Consider the following 23941-nt stretch of genomic DNA (forward strand, 5'->3'; position numbering starts at 1 on the left):
GCAGCGCTAGCTCGCTACAGCGGGGACACCCACCGATAGTAGCGGCTTGTTTTATTTTCACTTTGTGTTATGTTGCGTTCCTGGAAGAGGACTAATGTCTGCTCTTCTAATGGACAAAACCCTCAGAGACACTCAACTAAATACACACATTTATGCTAATAGTTGGTTCAAACCAGAAATGGAGTTGGTCAGTTTTTTAGCGCTACAAAGTGCACAGAAAATACTGGCGGGGAAAAATATATAAAAACATGAGTGCCGCCGCAGGAGGTTCATCGTTCTCAAGTGGGGAAATGAAGTGATGTGAATTAATTAAATTTGATCTCCTGAATAACTCAAGCACCACCTCAACGTGTGGTGTGACACATCCGAGTTGCTTTAATGGCTGAAGGCTGGGAAATGTGTTAGCAACCTTGCAAACTAAGATGAGGCGATATATGGATGGAATATTTGTGCTTTTTTTGGGGCGTTTTTGAAGGGTTTGACATATTGATGCCGGATTTGCATTCGTGGACACATTGCCAATAACGCTCATTAACAGGAAGAGTTGCGTTATGGAGGTGTGTGTGAGGCGGAGTGAGGCAGGAAACAGCTCAGCGTGGGAGAGGATCGTTCATTCAGTCACAGCGGCGACTTTATTGCACAAGATCCTCATCTGGGTTTTCAATCTGTGCACAAAGGAAGGTTGTGAAAAGGTGATGTTTCTATTTTGTGTGAATATGAACGGGGCGGCACTTTACGGAGACAAACACAGGGACAATAGTTTTGTTAATTTAAAGAAAAAAGATTTAAATCTGAAAAAAAAAATGTGTTTTTGGTCTTGAACTTTTGAAAAATTGAACAGTGTAATCAAAATAAAAATAAGTGTATGGGAAGTTTTTTCGGGGTTGAATATCATTTGAATTCTTTTTTTTTTTTTCTTTTTTTTCGGTAACATATTTTATATTTTCAATTTTCACATTTTGAATTTTTATTTTTTTTTACAATTTTGAATCTTCTTTTTGAGGTTGAAATCTTTTTTTCAAACAAACAAAACTGTTGGTCTGTACTGTTTTGTGCAAAATTTATCGATCACGTGTCTCTTTGGTTACTTTTTTTAACGTCACATTGCAATGCATTGTGGGTAATTCCCTGAGGCAAAGTCGGCATCCAACACTGACTTACGGAACGGGTTCATGAAAGACTGAAACACTCGACGATGGGACAGAAGTAAACCCACACGGAGTTTACTGTGTGTGTGTGTGTGTGTGTGTGTGTGTGTGTGACACGCAAGGTGGATTCACTGTCGCATGAATTAGTTCCAAATCAAAGCTTTGATATGCAAATTCTTCACATTAATAACATAGTAGGTTTTATTATAAGACTTTATTATAAGACTTTATTATGAGACTATTCGCTGCTTTGATGTCCCCGGCACATAGAGATGTACACCGTGTGTGTGTGTGTGTGTGTGTGTGTGTGTGTGTGTGTGTGTGTGTGTGTGTGTGTGTTGATGCAGGACAGTGTTAACTTGTAGTTACAGGACTGAAGATGTTGTTATTTCTTCTCCGTCTGCTCATCTTGTTGCCGCTCCTCTTGTTGCTGCTCCTCGTGTTGCCGCTCCTTGTGTTGCTGCTCCTCTTGTTGCTGCTCCTCGTGTTGCCGCTCCTTGTGTTGCTGCTCCTCTTGTTGCTGCTCCTCGTGTTGCCGCTCCTTGTGTTGCTGCTCCTCTTGTTGCCGCTCCTCGTGTTGCCGCTCCTCGTGTTGCCGCTCCTCTTGTTGCCGCTCCTCATGTTGCCGCTCCTGGTGTTGCCAGCAATCTAAATTCTCCGAGCGCCTCCTTAACTTCGTCCTGAGCCTCTTTTCAAACCAGGAAACCGTCGGTGAGCATGAACCGGAGGAGCCGAGCGGCTTCAGGCCTCTTTCTCTCTGCGCTGATTAACATCTGACGAGCCGTCCGCTCCGTGCTCCTGATGACAGCAGCGTTGCCCACATTGCCCGTTGCCCTGCAGACACGAGATGTTTCCCAAAAAAACGAACCACATTGTGTCGGTTCTGTGACATTTAATGTTTGAGATAACCGTTAAAACTAGGCCAACAACTGGAAGTGGAGCGAAGCCAGACCGATTGTAGTGTGTTGCTGCTCCTCGTGTTGCTGCTCCTCATGTTGCTGCTCCTCGTGTTGCTGCTCCTCGTGTTGCTGCTCCTCATGTTGCTGCTCCTCGTGTTGCTCCTCGTGTTGCCGCTCCTCGTGTTGCTGCTCCTCATGTTGCTGCTCCTCGTGTTGCTGCTCCTCGTGTTGCTGCTCCTGGTGTTGCTGCTCCTCATGTTGCTGCTCCTCGTGTTGCTGCTCCTGGTGTTGCTGCTCCTCATGTTGCTGCTCCTCGTGTTGCTCCTCGTGTTGCTGCTCCTCGTGTTGCTGCTCGTGTTGCTGCTCCTCGTGTTGCTCCTCGTGTTGCTGCTCCTCGTGTTGCTCCTCGTGTTGCTGCTCCTCGTGTTGCTCCTCTTGTTGCTGCTCCTCATGTTGCTGTTCCTCTTGTTGCTGCTCCTCTTGTTGCTGCTCCTCATGTTGCTGCTCCTCGTGTTGCTGCTCCTCTTGTTGCTGCTCCTCATGTTGCTGCTCCTCATGTTGCTGCTCCTTGTGTTGCTGCTCCTCGTGTTGCTGCTCCTCATGTTGCTGCTCCTCATGTTGCTGCTCCTCTTGTTGCTGCTCCTCATGTTGCTGCTCCTCGTGTTGCTGCTCCTCATGTTGCTGCTCCTCGTGTTGCTGCTCCTCATGTTGCTGCTCCTGGTGTTGCTGCTCGTCATGTTGCTGCTCATCATGTTGCTGCTCCTCGTGTTGCTGCTCCTCTTGTTGCTGCTCCTCATGTTGCTGCTCCGTGTGTTGCTGCTCCTCGTGTTGCTGCTCCTGGTGTTGCTGCTCCTCATGTTGCTGCTCCGTGTGTTGCTGCTCCTCGTGTTGCTGCTCCTGGTGTTGCTGCTCCTCTTGTTGCTGCTCCTCTTGTTGCTGCTCCTTGTGTTGCTGCTCCTCTTGTTGCTGCTCCTCTTGTTGCTGCTCCTCGTGTTGCTGCTCCTCATGTTGCTGCTCCTCATGTTGCTGCTCCTCATGTTGCTGCTCCTCTTGTTGCTGCTCCTCATGTTGCTGCTCCTCTTGTTGCTGCTCCTCTTGTTGCTGCTCCTCGTGTTGCTGCTCCTCATGTAACAGACTCACCCAATAAATAAATGTCACTTTGTATTGATTTTGTATTCTTATAGATATTCTAATATTTACAGCTACAGACTCACCCAATAAACAAAGATTGCTCTGAATTTGAGTTCAGTAACTCATAATTGAGTAAAACTGACTTCGTGACTTTAATGTTCAGCGTTAAACATCTTCAGCTCGTTGGAAGCCGCTTTGCTTCCTTCATGGGTCCAGTTTGGGATTTCAAATGGATTCTGATCACATCTTTATTATGTGATATTGAACCCCCCCTCGACCCTCCCGTAGCGCTTAAAAGGCTGTATTTCCATATTAATGCGTAACATTCAGATCAATAATGGAAGCAATGTGCATAATGTGGATCCTGTCATCTCGCTCGCTGCCGGCATCAAACTCACAAGGACCAAAGACATTTTTTCATCGGAGAGTTCAAAGTTAAGAAGCTTTTGCTTTTCCATTTGGACGAGTTACCCAACAACAGGAAAGCGCATGAAGGGCAGAAGAAGAAAAAGAGAAGAAGGAAGACTTAATATCCTTCAATCAGACATTTGGCAGAGGAGATGAAAGTCAGTTTCTTTTCTTTCTTCCCGTCCTCCTCGGTTCTTCCTCTCAGCGTCGTGGGACTCGTTTGGACCGCGAGTGAGTGGCTGAGTTGGGAAAAGCATCGGTATCCATTTATCCACACCATTACCCACATCAGCCCCACTCCGGTCCGCCCTCCACAGGACGACCCTTTGACCTCTGGCGAGTGCCGGCTTGTGATTACAGGGGAGCAGAAGAAGAAGAGGAGGAGGACGGAGACGCAGTCCAGTGCACGGAAAAGACAAACAGAGATGCTTATTTTAGTTTCCTGTGTCATTATATATTCATGTATTTTACGCAGAGCCATTAGGATTATTGTTTCTTGTATTTTTACCATTTAAATTGCCGCTCCAAAAAATTCTAATTAACTCGAAAGCATTCAATTACATGATTACTAATTATAAAGCAGAACATTAGTTGAGTTTATTTCTTCCCAAAAGCTTAATAAATTGCAGATGCATTCAAATGCAACGGGAAATCCGCCGTTGCTCACTTTCCACTTTTGAGTGAGTGTTTTTTTCCCCGATAGGTGTTCACCCCCCTCCTCGAAAGATTGTTATTTCAAACTGTAAATCTCAAGCAAATATATTAAACAACGGGGCCAAAACTGCTGTATTTGTATGTATTGACCACCATAAATAATATGAAACATATGGTTTGGTGCATGAGGAAATTAAAATAGCATGCAAATAGCCCCAATGGCCCCAATGGACCCAATGGACTCATTGGACCCATTGGACCCATTGGACCCATTGGGTCCATTGGGGCTAATGGGCCCAAATGGATCCATTGGACCCATTGGCGCTCATGGACCCATTGGACCCATTGGACTCAATGGACCCAAAGGACCCATTGGACCCAATGGCCCCAATGGACCCATTGGACCCATTGGACCCAATGGACCCATTGGGCAGATGCCTACAAATAGGATGGTTAAAAAAGGTGTTACCAGTGAATTGTGATGTGGAACATCTTCAACCCACTTCATCTTCTCTGAGCAGAACCTGGAGGCGGAGGACTCTTTGAGCCCACATGCTCCAACTTTTCCCTGTTCAGTTTGTTTGGTCTCTTTGAGGATTGTCATGCATGAATGCGACTTATCACTGAGGCGCATCATGTGGAGGTTCATGAACGGATTCCTTCCCCCTACAACGTGGATTTCTGATCAAAAAATGAGAATGTTGAGTGTTTTCGTTCCTTCGGCCCTTTTCATGGAATATTTGCTGGTATTATACTGTCAGCCGTGTTGTCAGAGCTGCAATTTGAAGAAACAGCCAATTCAAGGCTGAAAGTCTAACGATCCACGGCTTAACATTGAGGAGCTGACATTTACTATTGTCCACATATTTACAACCCATTTGCAGCCTTGACCTGTCAACACCAGCCAAGGCCTCTATACATGATGGTGAAATACATGCATTTACATAATAATAGAGCATTTTGGTGCGGGTGGGACGGTTGCTGAGCCCTGATCCAGAAGCATTGCGACGCCTTATCTCCCCGCCGTGAATAGGCATTGAAATATATATATATATATATATTATATAATATATATATATATATGAATGAGCTTAGTATTGTGGAAATCTGTCGCTGGAAATATGACCTTTCCAGCTGGGACGCTCTTCTTGGTGATGAGGAGATAAGTGATCTATGTTTCCACTTTGACTTTTACTACTTTTACTTCGTCAACAGCGAGCGTCTTTATGGATGTGGACATAGTGAGCGGGCGACGCCTCAGCTTCCACAAGAGGAAGTCATTGAATGTATAACCGGACCAAACAGGAAGTCTGCTCCAGCCGCAAGAACTGGACGTTCTTACAGAAGCAGAACACACTCACGGTATTATTTTTAAATATACAGTCTGTATTTCCAGGTCCCTCGCTGTGAAGATGTGCTCGTTTCCTTTTGTTTTCTACGATTGTTGACTGAATATTTGTCTGGGACCAGAAAAGACATTTGAAGACGTCATCTTCGAGTCTGAGAACGTGTGATTCTTCAAACCACGAGGATTATAAAGAGCATAATCTGTAGATTAAATGGCCCGACTGTAAACACTGTAAACAAACACACGTTTCACACAGCTTGTTGAGACTGAATCTAAATGTCACTGTCAACAAGTCACACGCTGAGATTACAGTCTCCAACTGTGTGTCTCTGCTTTAAAGTCGGCGTAAAGACAAATGCGCAGCCGGAGCTCCGCTGCTGCTCAGCGACGGAGCAGCTGGTGCTGCGGGTCAGGTGCTGCTCGCCAGCGGCAGCTGGAGGGCCGGTGAGGGAGATTAGATGAGATTAGAGGAAGATGGCATTCCTGATATGCACTTCAATTCTGAGGCTCTGATTGATTTTGCCAACTTTTTTGTATATATGTACATTTGAACCTTTTTGGAAACCGTGCGCGCGAAAATCCTCCCGCGGCCATTTTAAGTCCCAGCATGCCCCATTCAGACAATCTTTTGGCATAAAATACATAATATTTTTCCATTTTTTAACCGTTTTTTGACTGAAACTCCTTCCTAACAGGACAAGACTTTGTTTTATTGTGATTTTTGTTGCAGATTCTGATTCTTTATGTCCTAATCTTTCCAAAAAGGTGTCTTATTGACGCTGCAGGAGGCTTTTTTGAGGAATCTGGCTCATATCATGCTGGATGTTCATAATTACCATCAAAACATCTTTTAAAAGTGTGTTTTCTTTGTTGTTGCAGAGATAATTTTTTCCCAAGACTTTGCTGAACAAATACATACAATAAACACAAGTATTGTAATAAATGTGGGGTTCCTACAACCACTCAAACAAGGAAAAGGAGGTCTGGAGACAACACTGGTTCCACAGTTTTCAAGGGGTTGATAATACCAAACTTCATCATTTGTCCCTGATTTCATAACCCGAGCTGCATAATGTGATTAGTTTCCAGCAGCAAAGTCGGCACAATTGCAATCAACGGCAAAGTGTGCAGAGAGGAGACAGCACTCTGGAGGTTTTCCCTTCCTTAAATGTCTCTCTCGGAAAATAATCTGCGAGATAGTTTTCAGATCTTTAAGAAACGACGAGCTGTTGGTCTCTTAAGGCCGACCATGCTTTGTGCACCTGGTTACAGGATGCTTCATGCCGGAGCGTGTTTCTGCGCCTTTTGTGTGGTTTTGTTTTCTAAGGACTTACTTTACCCTTCTGGCACCTTTGCGGCCTCTCCTCTCTCCTTCTACTTCCCTTCACGTCTCCTCGGGGGGAACACGTTTCCCTCTCGGTATGACGCAATCGATTTTTCAGCCCGGTTCAAGGATGAGTCATTCTCACCCTCTGCCTCTCCTCTTTCTCTTTCTCTGTAAATATTTATAGAAGTGTCCAATCCCTTCCCTCCCTCAATTCAATCCAATCACATCATGTAAAATCAGATTTCAGCGCGCGGCGCTTGTGTTTCCTACACGCAGACATCGACGGCGCTGCAGGAAAGGAGTCACGCGCATGAGGCAAATTAAAATTGACGCCGTTAACACCATGCTGCTAATGAGATTAAAGTGGAACAGGTGGCAGGAAGTCTTTGACGCTGCGGCTCTTCTCCTGCTGCATGTTTCTACCACCAATATAACACCATCTTCTTGCTCTTGTAGGAATACCATCAAGAGAAATGCAGTTGTTCCTGTTTTCTCTAAAAAACAAACTATTTTTAAGCCCTTTCCTCGACAATGTCTTCCCCAAACTAAAAGGGTGTATCTCTGAAACCACTAGCATTTCTTTGAATAATGTTGGTAAAAAAAAGAAGGTAAATATCAGTCTGTATGTTTCTGGTTAAGAGGAAATGAAGATGACACAGAAAGAAATGAAAAGATTTCCGGTCCAACTATAAAAAAAATGACTTTCAGCATGATTATTAGTTTGAAATGATGCAGCTGTAAAGTCCAACTCTCACAAACCATAACACAACATGTGAACGTTCAACATGCAAATGTTGACTTTGATAAAGTGAAACAGAAGAAAGTTACAGAGGGTTTAGAACAGAGAACATTCAGACGAGGTCGTAATGGATCCATTGAGTCCATTGGGGACATTGGGGGTATATGAATGCTATTTGAATTTTTCCATGTCCCAAACCATATATTTCATTTGCATATTCCTTATGATGTTCATTACATCCAAATACAGCATTTTTTTTAAATAAAACAAGCTATGATTTACAGTTTTATAAAACAATTGCCATTGGTTATAAAAAGGCTAAAGTAATCCTGTCACAGCGTTTGCCCTCATTAATTGGACATGAGATTTTTTGTTCAATGTTTTTCATGCTTTCAACAAAAGTGTCGCTCGCCTCTGCGCCCACACGCGTAATAATCCATTGTGATCAGAGAGAACCTCCATATACCAGTGAAATCCCACTCCCCTTTAGTGGGAGGTGTTGCTGTGCTTTGATCAAGGAAAGTATACGAGGTGTCAGTCACCCCCAATGCAGCCTGAGGAAAAGTGCCAGAAAAAATTGCCCCATTCATCTTCTTCACAGAGCACGGCAGCCGCTCGAGCCGCGACTTGAATAACAATAAGTATCAAAATTACCCTGAAAAACGTTTACAAAATCCAGTCCTCCACGAACAATGCACAGTATGTTCCTAGAGCGGCTAGCATGGCGCTGCACTTAACTGTAGCTACACTGCTATCAAACTGTAGCCTTTAAAAAACAAGGCCAGCCTTCAGGTGGCTTGTAAAGATCAAGAGATCAAGGCTGTTAAATGAAGGCTGACACTCTGAACCCACCGGAGGCTGTGGAGCATGACGATGCTCTCATATACTGCTCGTAGCTAAACTTTTAGCTACGAGCAGTATCTAAAGGTTTAGCTACTAGCAGTGCATAGCTACGGGCAGTGTTTAGCGACTAGCAGTGTATTGCTATGAGCAGTGTTTAGCTAGTAGCAGTGTATAGCTACGGGCAGTGTTTAGCTACTAGCAGTGTCAGTGTATGAGAACACTGCTGGTAGCTAAACCTTTAGCTACCGCTAGTAGCCAAAGGTTTAGCTAGTGCATAGCTACTATACATAACCCTTAGCTACTGCTAGTAGCTAAAAACTTTATGAAAAGTCATTTTAATTTATAAACACCCCTTGTGTTGGTTTGTATACCAGCAGTTTGTGTTTACTTTAAACAAAACCAGTTAGTTTGCATAACTTTCATGGACCCTGCCGTCACTAAATCCATGGACATTGGTCACGCTGCAAAGACGTAAACACAGCTGATCCTCTTCTATCCAGGAGGCAACAATTAAGCAATTAAACATAGGAGATATATTTTACTGTGACGGCTCATGTTTCTTATTCTGTACCTGAAGCGTAAGAGGAACAAGCTCTTTCTTTTGCTCGTGCACTGACTGACAGATAGAAGTGAGAACAGGCTGAGTTGTTTTAAAAGTTTCTTTGTCGATGTTTGACGCCGTCATTCACAAGCGGGCGAACAAAGGCACCTTTCAGGGCTGCAGAGGATTTAGGGTCGGGCACTTGGGAGAACTTGCTGTGGTCCGTCTCCTCCTTTTAAAGTGTGTGATTACTCATTTTCTAATTGTGTGTGTGTGCGTATCTAAGATGTTGACCCTTACAAGCACCCTCATTAGAGTCCTAGTCAGGCTTGGTTGCTTGTGTTTGTTCTGATTTGGCCGGAGCTCAAAACAGACCGGACGCCCTCCAAGTCCCAGTTAAAAAACAACAGTTAACAACCCGAACACAATGGGAGGGACGGCGGGGTTTCAGGTCCAGATCTGCGTCACCGCTGAGCTTGAGACTTCAGCGTAATGAGGGCCGGACTCGGCTCGCTTCTCTCTGTAACGCCGACAGTTACGTGACCGACTGGGTTGGAGCCGAAGGACGGTTGTAGATAGCAGAGGCAACAGATGGACGGGGATGTAGAGGCAATCAGTTCACTCAAAATGGCTACTAAGTTCCACTTCTTTTATCTCTTGGGGGAAAACTTTGTTCCTCGCATTAGATCCATATGCAGCGATTTAAAAGCAACTTTTGCTCTTGAGGCAAAGAGCAATGTAGGAAGTCGAGTTAGAAGCCGCTACTAACTTTGGTGGTGGGGAGCTAGCAGCAGCGCTAGGTGGCTACAGCAAGGGCTAGCAGCAGCGCTAGCCCTAATGGCCCCATTGGACCCATTGGGGTCATTGGGGCTATTTGGTTGCTATTTCAATTTTCTCATGTACTAAACCCAATATTTCACTTGTATATTACTTATAGTGTTCAATACATCCAAATACAGCAGTTCAAGCCGTGTACTTTAAACTGAAACTAGGAAACACAAAAACACAGAGAAGGCTGCTGCAGAAGCTGCTGATTGAGTTTTCATAATATGGAAAATACGTCTAACAAGTATGACGGACACACGACTACGACTACTGACGTCTGTAATCACGCTAAAACATGCATATGCACGCACAAAAACAATTTGTAGACCCTTTAAATGAAGTACCTAGTCTCTACATATTGTGTGTGTGTGTGTGTGTTTGTTTGTGTGTGTGTGTGCTCATCAGTGAATGTGACAGAGTGCTTACTGCTGTAGCAAATAAGTGCAGAGTAGCGTCTGGGGCAGGCCAGGGATCACACATGAGCAATCGGACCACAATGCACTGCAGCTGCGATCAATTTAGGAAGCGTGTAAGTGTGCGTGAGTGTGTGTGTGTGTGAGTGTGTGTGAGAGTGAGTGAGGGAGATTGGAGGTGGGGGGTGTCGGGGCCTGGAGGTCCCATAATGGAAAGGTCACAGGTTTGATCCCCGAGGAGGCGGAGACAAGACTTCCATTAGAGGTTTGAGTCGCTCCAGTTTTATGAAACGTGTTCAGACTTGAACTTTTCCTCCGGTGGAAAATAATAAAAAGCGACGTTCCGACCGCTGAGCAGGAACGTTTGTTCTCCAGAGCGGTCGAAGAAAAAACAATGCAGACGATTATTGTTGTTGTTTACTCCTCACATCCCCTTCTCACATGAGATGCTTCATGAAATATTCATTAAAAAGGTGAATCGATTAAAGAAATGAATACAAACGTAAAGTGTTACCGAAAAAATAATTATTTAAATAAATAAATGAGTACAACTGTAAAGACAGAACACACAACAGTTGTTTTATCATCGCGGGTCTTTAATTGGATTTATTCCACTCAGAATAATTAGTTTGGCCTTCGGAGCGCCGTCACCTGCTGTTGCTTCATTAAACTTTATATTAAAACTATATAAACTAATTTTACAGCGTCGAGCAGACCAAGATGTTTCTTCACCTCTTCATCAAACCACAGAACGCTTCAGTTATTTATTTATTTACTCCTCTATAAGTCAACTTTGCTCTGTGGGAGGAGTCGCTCTGAGGTCAAAGGTCAGTCGGGTTTATTTAGAGCAAAAGCTCCATCAAAGAGGGATGAGGTAAGGAGATGATGTGAGGAGGCTCAGGTGAGGAAATGAAGTGAGGATGCTCAGGTAAGGAGATGAGGTAAGGAGATGAGGAGATAAGGGGAGGAAGTACAAAACAAACTGAATACAGAAACACAAACTGTTTGAAAATCAAAGAACTCAAATTATTTATTTATTATAAAACATTGGTCACATTTGCACGTCTTCATTGATACACTGCTCTATAATGCAGTCAGCTTCACACGCACACACACACACACACACACACACACACACACACACACACACACACACACACACACACACACACACACACACACACACACACACACACACGCACGCAGTAGCTGCAACATTAAACAATCTGTTATCCGCTCCCATCGGGTTAGCTGCTCAAAATTAGTAAGCGATGACCTTTATGATCAATATCTGCGCAGACACACACTCTGCCACACACACGTGCACACACTCGCCGCATAGCAGTGGGAGGAGCTTCAGCACGTGCGTATGATGATCATGCAGCGGCCATTTTTATTGGAAAAAAAAACAATTAAACATCCATTTTTCGGTTAATTAAAGTTATGGAGGCTCACTTTTACTTTTTGGGAATCTTATTTCTTACAATAAGATTTAAAGTTTCCACCTTAAAAACAACACAAAAGGTACACGAGTAACACCTGCATCCACCTCGGTTCAGTGCTGTATACACAATACAGCATGTATACACAATACAGCATGTATATACAATACAGCATGTATACACAATACAGCATGTATACACAATACAGCATGTATACACAATACAGCATGTACACACAACACAGCATGTATACACAATACAGCATGTATACACAATACAGCATGTATACAATACAGCATGTATACACAATACAGCATGTATACAATACAGCATGTATACAATACAGCATGTATACACAATACAGCATGTATACAATACAGCATGTATATACAATACAGCATGTATACAACACAGCATGTATACACAATACAGCATGTATACAACACAGTATGTATACACAACACAGCATGTATACACAATACAGCATGTATACACAATACAGCATGTATACACAACACAGCATGTATACAATACAGCATGTACACACAATACAGCATGTATACACAATACAGCATGTATACACAATACAGCATGTATACAATACAGCATGTATACAATACAGCATGTATACAATACAGCATGTATACAATACTGCATGTATACAATACAGCATGTATACACAATACAGCATGTATACACAATACTGCATGTATACACAATACAGCATGTATACACAACACAGCATGTACACACAATACAGCATGTATACACAATACTGCATGTACACACAATACAGCATGTATACACAACACAGCATGTATATACAATACAGCATCTCATCAGAACATATTCATATAACAACATGTATGATAACAATGCTGACGTGTCCCTGATTGTTCATCCTCATAACAGCAGGAAGGCATTTACAGTGTTGGAGCATTAATGTAAGCTAATGTGTGCACACACTCACACACAGACACACACACCTGAGCATGCACGCATCCACAGCACACACACATACGCAGGCAGTAAAAGTTCACAGTAGCTACCAGCGGAAGCATAATTTCTCATTATTAACGTAATAATAATAATAATAACAATAACAATACAAAATACAAAAAAAAACATAAATAGCAACTGTTCAAGTAACTGTTCACATTCAACGAGCTGCTTTGTTAGCTTATGACGAGCATGCGTGTGTATGACGCAGGAATTCACAGTACAATATGGTGAGGCACGTACGCCGCTCTACGAGCCTCCTTTCTTTAATAAGCATCACATACGCTGCTCTACGAGCCAGTATGGAAGCCCATTTACGCCTAAAACAAGTCATAATTGTGCCACCAAAAAAAAAAAAAAAAAAAGACAAAAAAAGTCAATTTTTTAAATAAAAATGACAACAAAAAAAGTATGAAAAAAAAGTCATGACTAAGTCGAAAAAAATTTTGATTTTTTTTTCATACTTTATTTGTTTTCATAATTATGACAAAAAAAATTAGATAGAAATTATGAGAGAAAAAGTCGAAATTATGAGCTAGTAGGTGCGCATGCTGTTGCTGGCGGAGCCTGCGGCCCACAGCAGCTTGTGTTGTGTCCTGAATAAACACACAATGAGCAAGCTAACGTCTCGTAGCTTCTCTGAAGCGGCGCTACAACATGCTGGAGACTCACTGCTGCTCTTCATTCTCCAGCTAAATGCTATTGCGCTAACACACTTTCCACCGCAAAGCGCCTAAACGACAGAGGAAAACTCGGTGCACAGTTACAACATGTGTGTTACTTTACAACACACTGCATTAGCGTTAGCAGGACGGCTGTGATGTCACCACTTGTTGTTTTAAGGGCTGTGTGCAGTCTGTGGTAGCGGTCGCCTCCTGTGGGAAACACAGCAGCTACATTAACAGCAATGCTGTTATCTGTTGAGCTAACACGTCAACAGTTAGCTTGCATAGTTAGCATGTTAGACCGGTGAGGGGATGAAGACAGCGCAAGCACACTTACTATCTAATTTTTTTGTCATAATAATGACTTAATTTTTTTTCCAACTTTTTATTTTTTTGTCCTACTTTTTTTGTCATTATATTTTGAAAAAATTGTCAACTTTTTTTTTTTTAGTCATGACTTTTTTTCATATTTTTTGTTGTTGTCATAACTATTATAAAAAAATGTTGTCGACTTTTTTTTTGACATGACTTTATTTTGTCATACTTCTGTTGTCATAATTCTGTCTCCACACGTCTCCTCACCCTCTCACCGGTCTAACATGCTAACTATGCAAGCTAACTGTTGACGTGTTAGCTCAACAGATAACAGCATTGCTGTTAATGTAGCTGCTGCTGTGTTTCCCACAGGGGGCGACCGCTACCACAGACTGCACACAGCCCTTAAAACAACAAGTGGTGACATCACAGCCGTCCTGCTAACGCTAATGCAGTGTGTTGTAAAGTAACACACATGTTGTAACTGTGCACCGAGTTTTCCTCTGTCGTTTAGGCGCTTTGCGGTGGAAAGTGTGTTAGCGCAATAGCATTTAGCTGGAGAATGAAGAGCAGCAGTGAGTCTCCAGCATGTTGTAGCGCCGCTTCAGGAAAGCTACGAGACGCTAGCTTGCTCATTGTGTGTTTATTCAGGACACAACACAAGCTGCTGTGGGCCGCAGGCTCCGCCAGCAACAGCATGCGCACCTACTAGCTCATAATTTCGACTTTTTCTCTCATAATTTCTATCTCATTTTTTTTGTCATACTTTAAAAAAAAAAAAAAAAAGTTGTGTCATAATAAGGATTTTTTTTATTGTTGTCATAATTATGACTTTTTTTTGTGGCGGGGATGTGCTTCCATAGCTATGAGCCTCTTTCCATAATAAGCATCGCTGTGGCTCGAGCTCCTCGAGCGCTGATCCAAATTACATCAGGAGGTCGTGAGCGGTTCATTAGTTCGTCCTCCAGCTGTCACTTCCTGTGAGAGAGAGAGACATATAAATAAATATATATATATATATATATATATATATATATATATATATATATATATATATACACTGCATATGAATCATTTGAATTGTGTGTTTGTGTGCAAACAAACAGTAAAATAAAGTAAAGGGATAACAATAGTTTCATTATAGTTCTGAGAAAACAAAGTCAGATTTGGAAAAACACAAAATTAGCAGGTCAGTCCTCAAAAAAACAAAAAAACAACTCAACAACTCAAACGCGCTGAGAACCCAGCTGCTGTGCCGGGTCGCTCAGCCCGGCGCTGCTTTCCTTTTGCAGACGAGGAACCGACATGAAAGCCTTCACAGAGGGATCAGCTGTTTGTGTTGTTGTTGTTGTTGTTTCCTCTACCTGTTCCGATGGGGTCCGTACGTGTCCAGCATGAGCGCGCTGGCCTGCTCCAGGTTCAGCTGGCAGCGCTGCAGCAGCTCCTCGCACTCGGCTCTGGACCGCAGGCCCAGACGGAACAGCTGCTCCACCTGCGACACAGACGGCCGTTTAGCGGCGCCGGCGTGCACCGGACGAGCGCGTTGCATGTGCATTGTAGATTACATGTTAGATTAGATAGTTCTTTTATTAGTCCCACGGTCGTGGAATCTGCAGGATTACAGCAGCAAACGGGCTTCTGTTTCTTTTTGTTCGTTAGCTTAATTTTATATTAATTCTTCTATTTGTTGCATATATTGTGCATTTTTTTTAAATATTATATTATTTTATATATATATATATATATATATATATATATATATATATATATATATTGTGCTTTTTTTAAATGAAAAAAAAAATACATAGAATTTCTTCTTCTCTCTTTATTGTATCAGCATGTGTTTTGTTTGATTTGTATTTTTGGGATTTGAGACGCTGGAATTTCCTTGAAATGTTTGCCAAAATGTTTTTTTTTTTTTTTTGAAAAGAAAAGGCGAAAATGTTAAAGTCACGAAACAAACTTCTGCTCATTTACATATATATTTGACATGTTTTTTAGTTTCACCTGATAAAAACTCAAGGACCCTCCAGACACTCAGGTTTACCTTCAGGTGATTTATGGCCTGCAGGACGCTCCCGTTGTGGGTCTGCAGAGCGGCCTGACACTCCTCCAGCGTCACGCCGTGCACCGCCCCCTGCACCTGTCAATCAAAACATGCATGTGTAATGAAAGGGGGGTTAAAGTTAGAAGAAAAAACAACCGGACCTGTGGATTGTTTGCATTTCATACAATGTGAACTGCCAAATAGGATTTCCTTTTCCTCTCCTGTACCTGTGTGACGCTCTGCTCCTGTTGCATGCTGGGAGCTGCAGTCCACCCGTTGTTGTTGTTGTTGTAGGAGGAGTTCGGTTTGGCCCCGCCGGGCTGCTGAATCATGGGTTTCACTGCCGCCATATTGGCCGTCCCATACCTGAAATAACACGTGGAGACAGTTTTCATAATTAGCTATGGATCAATAATTCCAACAGAAAACAAAGTTTATATGACAAATATTTTATAATTCAGTTAATCACATTTATCATCCACATATATTTAGATTACATACATCTCTTTATCCGCTCAAAAATATAAAATAATATGATCAAAAGAGCCACAACAACTATTGAACGGGCCACAAGGATTAATTTTCTTGTCTGTTTTGAAGGTTATCAATACTTTTGGAAAATCAATTCAAAAGTATGTTAAGCAAAGAAAATCTATATAAAATGGTTATAAAAATGTCTGTTAATGCCAATAACTGTTCTAAAACGACTCAGCCTTAAAAAGACGATAATATTAATATAAAATGTATTTTGCTCATTTCACAAAAAAAATGCATTTTTTCCGTTTATTTCCTTCTGATTGTTAGATTTTTATGCACATACATTGGTTTTATGTATATATTTCAATACATTTTGACAATCTGTCTTTGCATATCATATTGTGAGGATCACAGGAAGAATAGAAACAGATGGAATCTCAATAAACTCGACAGCAGAGGACGAAACGCTTCAGTGAGCGACGACTCAAGGAGGCGAGCGCTCCTCCTGACGGCGTTTTCTCACTCTGTATTGATCGGCGAGGTGTTTCGCTCTGGAGCCGCTGTAATGCCTCCTGATCTCTGAGTGTTTCTCGTATTTACGGAACAATGAGGATACAGCTGGAGAAGCTGTGTTATTGTTTAACGAGCAGGAAACTTGTGGGTTGCTGTTTGCTCACGAAACAACATCTCAAATTGACCTGAACCACCAAATATGTCAAGACTGCCTTTAGCAGAGCGAGCCTCTTACATTACATTTTAAGATGTTTACACACTAAAGAAACCATACTTATCAATATTATATTCATGTGTTCTGCCAATTGATCCCCTAAATGCTACGACGGCCCTTTAAGTGCCAATGAAACCCTTTAGCTCGTGTAGCTAACAGGCTAATGGCCGGCTTTCTGCCTAGGCTTGAATTTTAAGATGTTTACACACAAAAGAAACCATACTTATAAATTATATATTCCTTTTTTCTGCCAAAAGATCCCCCTAAATGCTACGCAGCACCCTTTAAGTGCTATTGAAAGCCTTTAGCTCCTGTAGCTAACAGGCTAATGGCTGTCTGACCAAGCGAGCCTCTTAAAGCTTTCTGCCTACACTTACATTTTAAGATGTTTACACACTAAAGAAACCATACTTATTAATATTATATTATTTTTTCTGCCAAGACATCCCTTCTAAACACCGCGCTGGCCCTTTAAGTGCCAATGAAAGCCTTTAGCCTTGAGCCCCTGTAGCTAACAGGCTACTGGTACTTGAATTTTAAGATGTTTACACACTAAAGAAATCATACTTATTAATATTATACCCATCTTTCTGCCAATAGAGCCTGTAACTAACCGAGCGAGCCGCTCAGTGTTTGACGTCAGCAACGCACCTTTCCAGAAAAGCTGGTCGCTCCGGCAGCGGGGCGGGAACAGAGCTGTCGACCAGCGAGGAGAGGCCACGCCCCTCGCTGAAGGCCAGAGGGTCCAGTAAGGAGCCGGATGAGTAGGAGGAGCCACGAGCCGCAAGCCGCGAGGAATGGGGCGTGGCTTGAGCGGGTGAGGAGGAGGAGGAGTTTGAGGCCAGGAGGGCGCCCAGGTGAGCGGACGCCCGGCGCGGGGAGGCGGAGAGGGGAGGCGGCGGCAGGGCCACGGGGTAAGTGGACAGCGGCGGCACCAGCGGGAGCGGCGAGGAGGAGCGGGAGCCCGGCTGGGAGAAGGCGTGGTCTCTGGGCGGGATCTGAGGGGGCGTGTCCTCCCCGTCGCCCAGGCAGATGGAGGTGGAGCGCGGCTGCGGCGGGCGGGCGGCGCGGACGGAGGAGGACGAGGAGGAGGAAGGGTTGCGCTTGGAGGGACGCAGCGGCGGGACGGGGCTGCGGGGGGGAAGCACCGGCCGGTCCTCGAAGCAGCAGGCGAACGAGGACGTGGAGGAGGCGACGGTGGGAGACGGAGGGGGCAGGTAGATCTGCCGGTGGGGGCCCAGAGGAGTCAGAGGAGCCAGAGGAGCCAGAGGAGCCAGAGGAGCCATGGGCAGCGGGGAGGAGGGCAGGGAGCGGCCCGTTGTCATTGGAACCTGCAGCTTCACCATCACCTGCAGAGACAGAAGTGTTAGCGGGCGTTTGTTTGGTTGTGCGCATTAAACTCGTTAAATCCCGCCCCTTTACTTCTCTCTGCAGCTCTTGGAAGAAGTCTGCAGACTGCGACTCGCTCCGGCTAGCCGCGGCGGCGGGCGTTGCGGTGGCGGCCTCCTCGGTGAACCCCTTGTTGATAGACCGCACCTCCTGGTCCTCCGATTGGTCCTCCAGCTCCACGGCGACCGCGTCGTACGCTGGCTGAGGGAGGGGCCAGTCCAGGATGGACGGAGTGTCCTGAGGAGGAGAAGGATGGAAAGTAAAAGAAAATTAAAGCTTCAGTTGTGCGGTAAAGGGATCCAAACTGGAAGCAGAACTTCTGAGATAAACTCAGACTTGGATCGCTTCACGGCAAAAGTAAAAAAAAAAAATCCTTTTTTTTTTTTTTGCCAGACTTGCACAAACACCATTTCCCATGAGCCTTCAGAGTTTTTTCACGCGGGAGTCCAAAGCTCAACAAGACATCTGAGTGGGAGGATCGATCTGTCCAGATTAAGGCATGAACGTCACATGACAACATTTCAACATATTTAAACTCCGCCTCCAATTCCCGCTCAGTCGATACCATGAACAAGATAAGAAGGAGAGAGAAATCATTTCAAAGTAAACCGCTAAAATGCACATGATCCATCGATGAGCTCGCATCCCTCACACGGCACCACGCCTCGGGGTCATCCGAGGACAAGACGCGATTCAAGACTCGATTTGAGACGTGACTCGGGGTCAAAAGGTCGCCGGCTGCGCTTTTTTTGGAGAGCGCAGCCGGCGAGAGGCGGTCTGTGACGTAACGCTGGAGGACAGTTGCTTTCTGTCTGTGTTGGCGTGCGACGGGAGAAAGCAGAAAAGGTTAATGAGAGGTAGCTGAAATCATCAGATGGGGAGTCATGTGCAAAAGAAATGTAAAAACAGAACTCTGTCGAGTCTTCAGCTGGGAAAAATGTTATGAATGTGAAACAGTATGCGCCGGTTCATGAAATGCATATCATCCATATCAGCTGCATGAGCGCTTACACGAAGGATATGAAAGGGTCACGACCCGTTAGCTACAGGAGCTAAAGGCTAAAGGCTTTCATTGGCTCTTAAAGGGCCAGCGTAGCCTTTAGAGGGAGTTTAACCTCTCTGTCTTATACAGATAACGTTTGATTCAAAACTTTTTTTTTTTGTGTGTCATATTTTTGACACACAATATATTATTATATTATATATATTTTTTTTTTGTCTACTTTTTTTTTTTGGTCATATTTTTTTGTGGTCATACTTTTTTTTGTCATAATTATTATTATTATTATTTATTTTTTGTCAACTTTTTTTTTGGTCCTATTTTTTTTCTTTTGTTTTTGGTCCCAAAAAAATTTGTGGTTATAATTATAAATTTTTTTTGGTGTCATAAGTAGGATTTTTTTTTTGCAGAAATGGGCTTCCATAATAAAATGTATTATTATTATAATAATATAACATAATGCCATCTGCTTAATCGTGACTATTGACATTTCTGTACTGTGAATCTTTTCCGCCTCCCACTGCACCTTCAGCGTGTCGTCGTCCGGCGGCCGCGTCTCCGTGAGCGGCGACGGCGTGGTGGAGCTGAAGCTGTCGTCCGTGAAGTCGATGAGCGACACCTCGCTCCGGGCCGAGCGCACGCCGGACGCCTCCCACGGGCGCAGCTTCAGCCCCAGGGACACGCCCAGCCTCTTCAGCCCCGAGGAGGAGGACGAGGAGGCGCCTCCTCCGCCGTCCACGTCGTCGCCGTCGTCGTAATCGTCCATCACGGAGTCGTAGAACGGCTCTGAGATGCACACGGAGGGAGGAACAGGGAGTCAGGGAAAAGGAGTATTTAAAGATATGAACACGGACATGAAGAGACACTCACTCTTCAGCAGGACGGCCGGCTGCGGCGGACGAGGAGGAGGTTGCTCTGAGGAAGAGAGTTGTACAGGTTTAAAACGTTTGTCTGATAGTTCCTACTGCGAGCGGCTAAAGGAGAAGCATGTGGAGTGTTCAGTATGAAGATATTCCACTACAAGTCCTGCTTTGAAACCCTTTTACTGTGTAGACGTTGAGCTCATTTTACTTCTCTATGAACTACTCTTGAGTAGGTTAATCTTCAGCGGTGCATCACATGCTTGTTAGATCATCATTATTTGAAGCATTGATGCATTTTCCAGCTGATCCGAGAGGCTTTTTTATGTCATCCTTCAGTTCATCAGAATAATTACAAAAAAAAAGGTTTTCACTGGACAGGAAATGGATGAAAAACTTGCATCTGTAATGCGACTAAAAGCCGTAGTGGAGGAAAACGTACAATAGAGCAGCTCGAAATGGGAATGCTCAAGTACAAGTGCTTCAAAATGCTTTGTATACACCCTGTGTGTGTGTGTGTGTGTGTTTGCATCGTGGGTTGGGTTTACTCTTGGAGCGGTTGGGGAGCTTGGTCGGCCTGGCGGTGCCCGGCTCCATCCCCAGCACGTCGGGCGGGTCCATCGGGTTCCCCAAATACAGACTGAGGAGCAGACGAGCAGATCAGAGTCAAGGAAAAAAGCTGCAGCCGGGAATTCACTTCTACAGCGATAAATATTTATTTTACATTTGCTACAGACATTAAATCAGCTGTAATCACGGCATAATAAAAGGAAGAATAGCACATTGAGATTGTTGTTGCTCAAGCTTTGGGCGTCATCTGTTGGTGGACCAATGCACTGCTGCCCCCTAGTGGACAGTCACAGAAGACGCAGTGGCCACAAACACTGCATCCAGTTGAATATTCTCCAATGTATTCATGACAATGTGGTCAAAGATGAATCTGAAAACATCTCTTTCAAAAGGCTGTTTGTCTGTCCCGACTTGTAAAATGTGGAAAGATAAACCGGAATGATCCGTTACTGTAGAGAAACGTGTATCACAGTGGAGTTTTTAGCGTTTTTAGAGTTTTTTAGGTCAGAATTTTATAATAATAATTAAAAAACTTAAAACTTAAAATGTATATTTAATTTGTTTTTCTTATTTTTTTTTAAATTTTTCTTACGTTTTCCTTCATTTTCATTTTATTTTATTTTTTTCACTTTTTTACATTACATTTTTGAAATCTTTTACTATTGTCATCTTGTTTTGTTGCTGCCTCTATTGTTTGTCTGTACAATGTAAAGTGACTTGAGTACCTTTTTAGAGCTATAAAATGTATTATTATTATAATAATTATTATTAATTATAATCTCATTATTTAATAGTGACTATTGAATAATGAGATAATATTTTCCCTCTTAGACTTCAAGCCACATGGACATGATGTTTAGTGAGCCCCTGCAGGTTCAACCTGTCTATGCGGTCCGCGTGGCCCCAGCTGCGGTGGGGGTCCGTGTCTCCGTGCCCGGTGTGGATGAAGGAGTGTTTGAGCGGTCGGCTGATGTCGTGGGCGGAGAGGCCGGCGACCGCCGTCACCACGTGGCGAGGAAACTGGCCCACGCGCAACGTACTCCGGTTCTGACCTCGCCACCAGTAGTGCTCGGCCCTGAGGACACGGACACACACACACACACACACACACACACACACACACACACACACACACACACACACACACACACACACGGACACAAACACACACGGTTTGTATGTTTTCCCCCTTCAAATTACAACCTATTGTCACTTAACAATATGAAGCCAGGGCACTAGGACCTTGGGGAGCGCTAAGCGTGCAGACATGCCACTCCCCTTGGGTCTAAGCCCCGCCTTTCTTTTAAACCTAGAAACGCCCTTGACACGTTCTTCTTTGGTGCCGCGCGTCCCACTGACCTTCCCTCCACGACGGTGATGACGTCGTTCATTTTGATCTGGAGCTTTTCTTCCTCCTCAAAGTCCTGCAGCGCCTTCATGTCCGTCGGCATCGTCTGCAGAACACAAAAGCACGCGCTTACGGTCTGAGGCCGGTGATTTATCACCGCCATCGGCCGGATCAGAGGAGACCGAGCGGCTCGCGTCGTCCTTGTGTGACGATGATTTATTCCTTTCCGCTCGCTCTGCGTTGTTTCGTCCTTCGTTTGCCCGGCGGGAAACTTTGGTGCCAAAAAACTTGAACACGTTTAGTAGGAAATATGAGACTATTCTTATGAATAGTTATGAAAAGGGAAATCTCTTAATGGAATTGGCAAGTTTTATATATATATATATATGACAAGTTCAATTACTGTAAAAGTCGGGTTACAAGCCGCTACTGCCTTCGGTATGTGTGCCCGCTGTAGCAAGCTAGCGCTGCTGCTAGCGTCACGGTGCTGCTGCTGCAGCGCTAGCTGGCTACAGCGCGGAGCTAGCAAGGAGACAGCTACAGCGCTAACTTGCTACAACAGGGAGCTAGCAGGGAGATAACAGCAGCGCTAGCTGGCTACACCGAGGAGCTAGCTGGGACAGCCACCGAAGGTAGCAGCGGCTCGTACGCCGGCTTTTACGGTAAGTACTTTTATTTATTTTTTAAAAATGTGTTGCTTTTTGATTGTTTTTTAATGTTTTAAAATGAAAGTTCTCAATTGTTTTAAAATCTTGTTTTCTTCTGCATTATGTTTTGATGCTTTTAATGGTTTTACGTGAAGCACTTTGGATCCCCTTGTTGAAATGTGCTGTAAATAAACCGGCCTTCTAATACTACCTCCAGCAGGAAGTCTCTGAGGGCGGTGAACGTGGGTCGGTCCTCCGGTTTGGGGCTCCAGCACTGCAGCATGACGTTGTAGATGTCCTGGGGACAGTCGTCTGGTTTGCACAGCCGCTCGGCGTCCACGTCCACCTTGTGGAGGATCTGCAGGCGGACGGCTTCATTGTTACCCGGTGCATTAAAACTGGAGCAGCTGCAACAGTGTGTTCAGTGTATTTCATGAGGCGGGAGCAGCAGGCACCTGGCTGCCGTTGAGGCCCAGCCACGGCTCCTGTCCGTGGGTGAACATCTCCCACAAGGTGACCCCGAACATCCAGGTGTCAGACGAGTGAGAGAAGGTACGAGACTTCAGAGACTCTGGAGCGCACCTGCAGAGACGAGGAAACATCAAAGAGAGAATGATAGAGAAAGAAAGATAGTTGAAAGAAAGAAAAAAGAAAAGAAAGAAAGATAGAAAAAAGATAGAAAGAAAGAATAAAAGAAAGAGAAAGGAAAGAAAGAAAAAAAGAATAAAAAGAAAAAAAGGAAAGAAAGAAAAAAATATTTCTTTTTTTCTCTTTCTTCTCTTCTAAAAGAAAGAAAGGAAAGAAAGAAAAAGGGGAAAAAAGGAAAGAAAGAAAAGAAAGAAAGTCCCTAGAGCTCGCCTATAAACAGGGCTCATACACATTTTGACCAGTGGATTTCCGTGACTTTTCCAGTTTTTCCATGACCTAAGAAGTGGCCCTCCTCCATGACCTATGACCCCCAGGAGGAGCGAGCTCTCACCAGGGGAACGGCACCTTGTGGCCCTCCTCCATGACCTATGACCCCCAGGAGGAGCGAGCTCTCACCAGGGGAACGGCACCTTGTGGCCCTCCTCCATGACCTATGACCCCCAGGAGGAGCGAGCTCTCACCAGGGGAACGGCACCTTGTGGCCCTCCTCCATGACCTATGACCCCCAGGAGGAGCGAGCTCTCACCAGGG

At 44.1% G+C, this 23941-nt stretch overlaps 2 protein-coding genes across 5 annotated transcripts in view; one reads left to right on the top strand and one right to left on the bottom strand.

Moving 5' to 3' along the window:
- The first annotated feature begins 1995 nt into the window (after positions 1 to 1995).
- LOC137789100 (keratin-associated protein 4-5-like) lies at positions 1996 to 3829 on the top strand. The gene is made up of 4 exons (XM_068582355.1): positions 1996 to 2028; positions 2070 to 2187; positions 2773 to 2859; positions 3792 to 3829. The coding sequence occupies exons 1-4, from the start codon at positions 1996 to 1998 to the stop codon at positions 3827 to 3829; spliced, it is 276 nt and encodes a 91-aa protein (XP_068438456.1).
- A 10625-nt stretch (positions 3830 to 14454) lies between these two features.
- The window catches only part of tnk2a (tyrosine kinase, non-receptor, 2a), a 14837-nt gene continuing 5350 nt past the window's right edge, over positions 14455 to 23941 (bottom strand). For all 4 annotated transcript variants that reach the window (XM_068581706.1, XM_068581705.1, XM_068581707.1 and 1 more), the window contains 14 exons: positions 23937 to 23941; positions 23218 to 23344; positions 22974 to 23120; positions 22127 to 22221; positions 21648 to 21842; positions 20746 to 20837; positions 20208 to 20252; positions 19864 to 20123; positions 18371 to 18574; positions 17600 to 18297; positions 15972 to 16110; positions 15745 to 15840; positions 15062 to 15189; positions 14455 to 14675 (listed from right to left, as the gene is read on the bottom strand). The exon at positions 23937 to 23941 is cut by the window's right edge and continues 177 nt beyond it. In XM_068581706.1, the coding sequence (XP_068437807.1) occupies positions 14669 to 14675; positions 15062 to 15189; positions 15745 to 15840; positions 15972 to 16110; positions 17600 to 18297; positions 18371 to 18574; positions 19864 to 20123; positions 20208 to 20252; positions 20746 to 20837; positions 21648 to 21842; positions 22127 to 22221; positions 22974 to 23120; positions 23218 to 23344; positions 23937 to 23941 (2238 nt within the window). In that variant the 3' untranslated portion in view covers positions 14455 to 14668. The remainder of the gene's footprint in view (positions 14676 to 15061; positions 15190 to 15744; positions 15841 to 15971; positions 16111 to 17599; positions 18298 to 18370; positions 18575 to 19863; positions 20124 to 20207; positions 20253 to 20745; positions 20838 to 21647; positions 21843 to 22126; positions 22222 to 22973; positions 23121 to 23217; positions 23345 to 23936) is intronic.

The sequence above is a fragment of the Clinocottus analis genome, unplaced genomic scaffold (genome assembly GCF_023055335.1).
Source record: "Clinocottus analis isolate CAN_PGR_092001 unplaced genomic scaffold, fCliAna1.0.p SCAF_18, whole genome shotgun sequence".
Taxonomy (NCBI): Eukaryota; Metazoa; Chordata; class Actinopteri; order Perciformes; family Cottidae; genus Clinocottus; species Clinocottus analis.

Excerpts from the sequence above, each read along its gene's own strand:
- LOC137789100 (XM_068582355.1), top strand. The coding sequence starts at position 1,996 with ATGTTTCCCAAAAAAACGAACCACATTGTGTCG. Across the intron at positions 2,029-2,069 it reads AAACGAACCACATTGTGTCG|GCCAACAACTGGAAGTGGAG; the intron begins GTTCTGTGACAT and ends CGTTAAAACTAG. Across the intron at positions 2,860-3,791 it reads CTCATGTTGCTGCTCCGTGT|CGTCGTGGGACTCGTTTGGA; the intron begins GTTGCTGCTCCT and ends TCTTCCTCTCAG.